The sequence below is a fragment of the Charadrius vociferus genome, unplaced genomic scaffold, assembly GCF_000708025.1.
Source record: "Charadrius vociferus isolate BGI_N301 unplaced genomic scaffold, ASM70802v2 scaffold3354, whole genome shotgun sequence".
NCBI lineage: Eukaryota > Metazoa > Chordata > Aves > Charadriiformes > Charadriidae > Charadrius > Charadrius vociferus.
In genome coordinates this window covers 1-1820 of record NW_009647910.1, presented here as the reverse complement: position 1 = coordinate 1820, position 1820 = coordinate 1, and the positions used below count along the sequence as shown (strand labels likewise).

General features: G+C 59.3%; 1 protein-coding gene across 1 annotated transcript in view; it reads left to right on the top strand.

Annotated features, from left to right (window-relative positions):
- Nucleotides 1–1731, top strand: part of LOC104284775 (gamma-secretase subunit Aph-1b-like) — a gene marked incomplete at both ends in the record, with an annotated part of 7838 nt that extends 6107 nt beyond the window's left edge. Inside the window, 3 exons of the mRNA XM_009883144.1 lie at nt 905–978; nt 1136–1258; nt 1604–1731. Of these exons, the coding sequence (XP_009881446.1) occupies nt 905–978; nt 1136–1258; nt 1604–1731 (325 nt within the window). The remainder of the gene's footprint in view (nt 1–904; nt 979–1135; nt 1259–1603) is intronic.
- Nucleotides 1732–1820: the final 89 nt, after the last annotated feature.

Here is a 1820-nt window from a genome sequence, read left to right as displayed (position 1 = left end):
AGCGCTGGCCGAGAGTGCGGGGCTTGTGCTGCCTGCTGGGTGAGTACATGCTGCACCCTGTACTGCTTTTGGATGGACAGACAGACGTTGCGCTGGGCTGGGCAGGCAGACAAGGGGAGGCAATGCTGGAGTCGGCATCCCTCATTGATCCCCCAGCAGTCCCAGCCCAGCTGGCTGGGTGCTGGTGTGGTGCAAGGGGGCAGGTACGCAGTCTTGCACTGCTCCCTGGGGCAGGGTGCTGCCAGAGGTGGGCAGGGAGAGGGCAGCAGAGCTCCGCAGAGCGGCCTCTAACACAAACCACTGGTTTCATTGCCCTGCAGATCTCTGGCTGCAAATGCTGCTGTCCTTCCGGGGCTGCAGAGCTGTCTGGCATCCTCCTCACCTGTCACACCTCTATCTAATAAAACTTATGAAGCCCAGCTCTCTCAGTTTCTCCCCCCAAAGAAGTTTTCTAGCTCTTTGAGCTCTTCCCTGCACCCTCTCCATTTTTTTCCCCAACATCTTCTAAGAGTATAACTGCCAAGATCAGGTACACCCTCCTGGCATGTGCCTCCCATGCCGGTACTAGGGCTGTTTTCTGTGCAGGGGTGCTGCTTGCTTTGCACCCATCATCCCACTTGCCCTACCCCTGCTCTGCAGGGCTGGCTTACACTTGCATCCCTCTGTGGAAGTCTTTCTATGTGGTTTCATGTGTTTTTCACATGTGTGGTTTGTCCGGTGATTCAGGGTGGTCCCGCAGATGCTTTCCACAGCAGGTGTTGCGGTTCAGTGATGGGGAGGTTACCAGGATGGTAGGATGGTGCAGAGCAAGACCCTGGCTCCCACCTACTCTGTCCTGGTGCTGCACCATGCCCCGAGAGGTGGCCAGGCTGTGCCAGCCTCCAACGTGCTCTCCCCTCTGCAGGAAGGCCATCGAGGGGCTGGTGGCCCTCAGTGAGGATGGCTGCTCCCCCATTTCCATCCAGCAAATGGCATACGGTGAGTGCTGTGCAGAGCAGCCAGGTAGGGCTGGGCATGATGCTGGGGGGAAAGGGAGGTTTCTCACCTTGAAGCTGGCTGGGTCCCCTGAGGGGCTGGGAGGTGCCGTGGTTGGCCCTGGGTGGCTCAGGGCTTGATGGCATCCCTGTCCCAGCAGTGGCTGTCGTGGGCTTCGGGCTCATGAGTGGCGCCTTCTCCATGATCAATCTTCTGGCAGATGCGTTAGGGCCCGGCACTGTGGGCATCCACGGAGACTCACAGCTCTACTTCCTGACCTCAGGTGAGTGACTGGCACCCTTTGCCCACATCTCTGCCCCACCAGAGGTGGCAGACCTGGGGGCTGGGGGTCAGCCTCCTTGTGTTCTCCTCTCCATGTTGCATCCTACTGCTACTCCCCATACCTATCTGAGCCCTTTGTGGTCCCCGTCACATCTCTCTGTGCCAAACCCTTCTCTCTGTCCCGTGACCCTCCCTGCTCCTCTCCCCCATCCCTCCCAGCGCTTCCCAGTCTGACCCAGTAGTGCCTCTACTCCCCTTCCCCAGCTCCTCTCCATCCCTCCATGAGCCTATGGGCTGGGCCAGGGCAGGTGGCTCCCTGGTGATACTCCTCTGCTGCTTCCTGCAGCTTTTATGACCATGGTGCTGATTTTCCTTCACACCTTCTGGGGGATCCTCTTCTTCCACGGCTGTGAGCACCGGTGCTGGTGGGAGATCACAGCTGTTGTTGTCATGCACCTCACTGTTTCGGGGTCGGTGAGTAGCCGGGAGCAGAGCTCTGCGCTGGGACCTATATTTGGGGATGGCTGTGGTGCGTGCTGGTCCCTGTGCTGGGGGTGCAACAG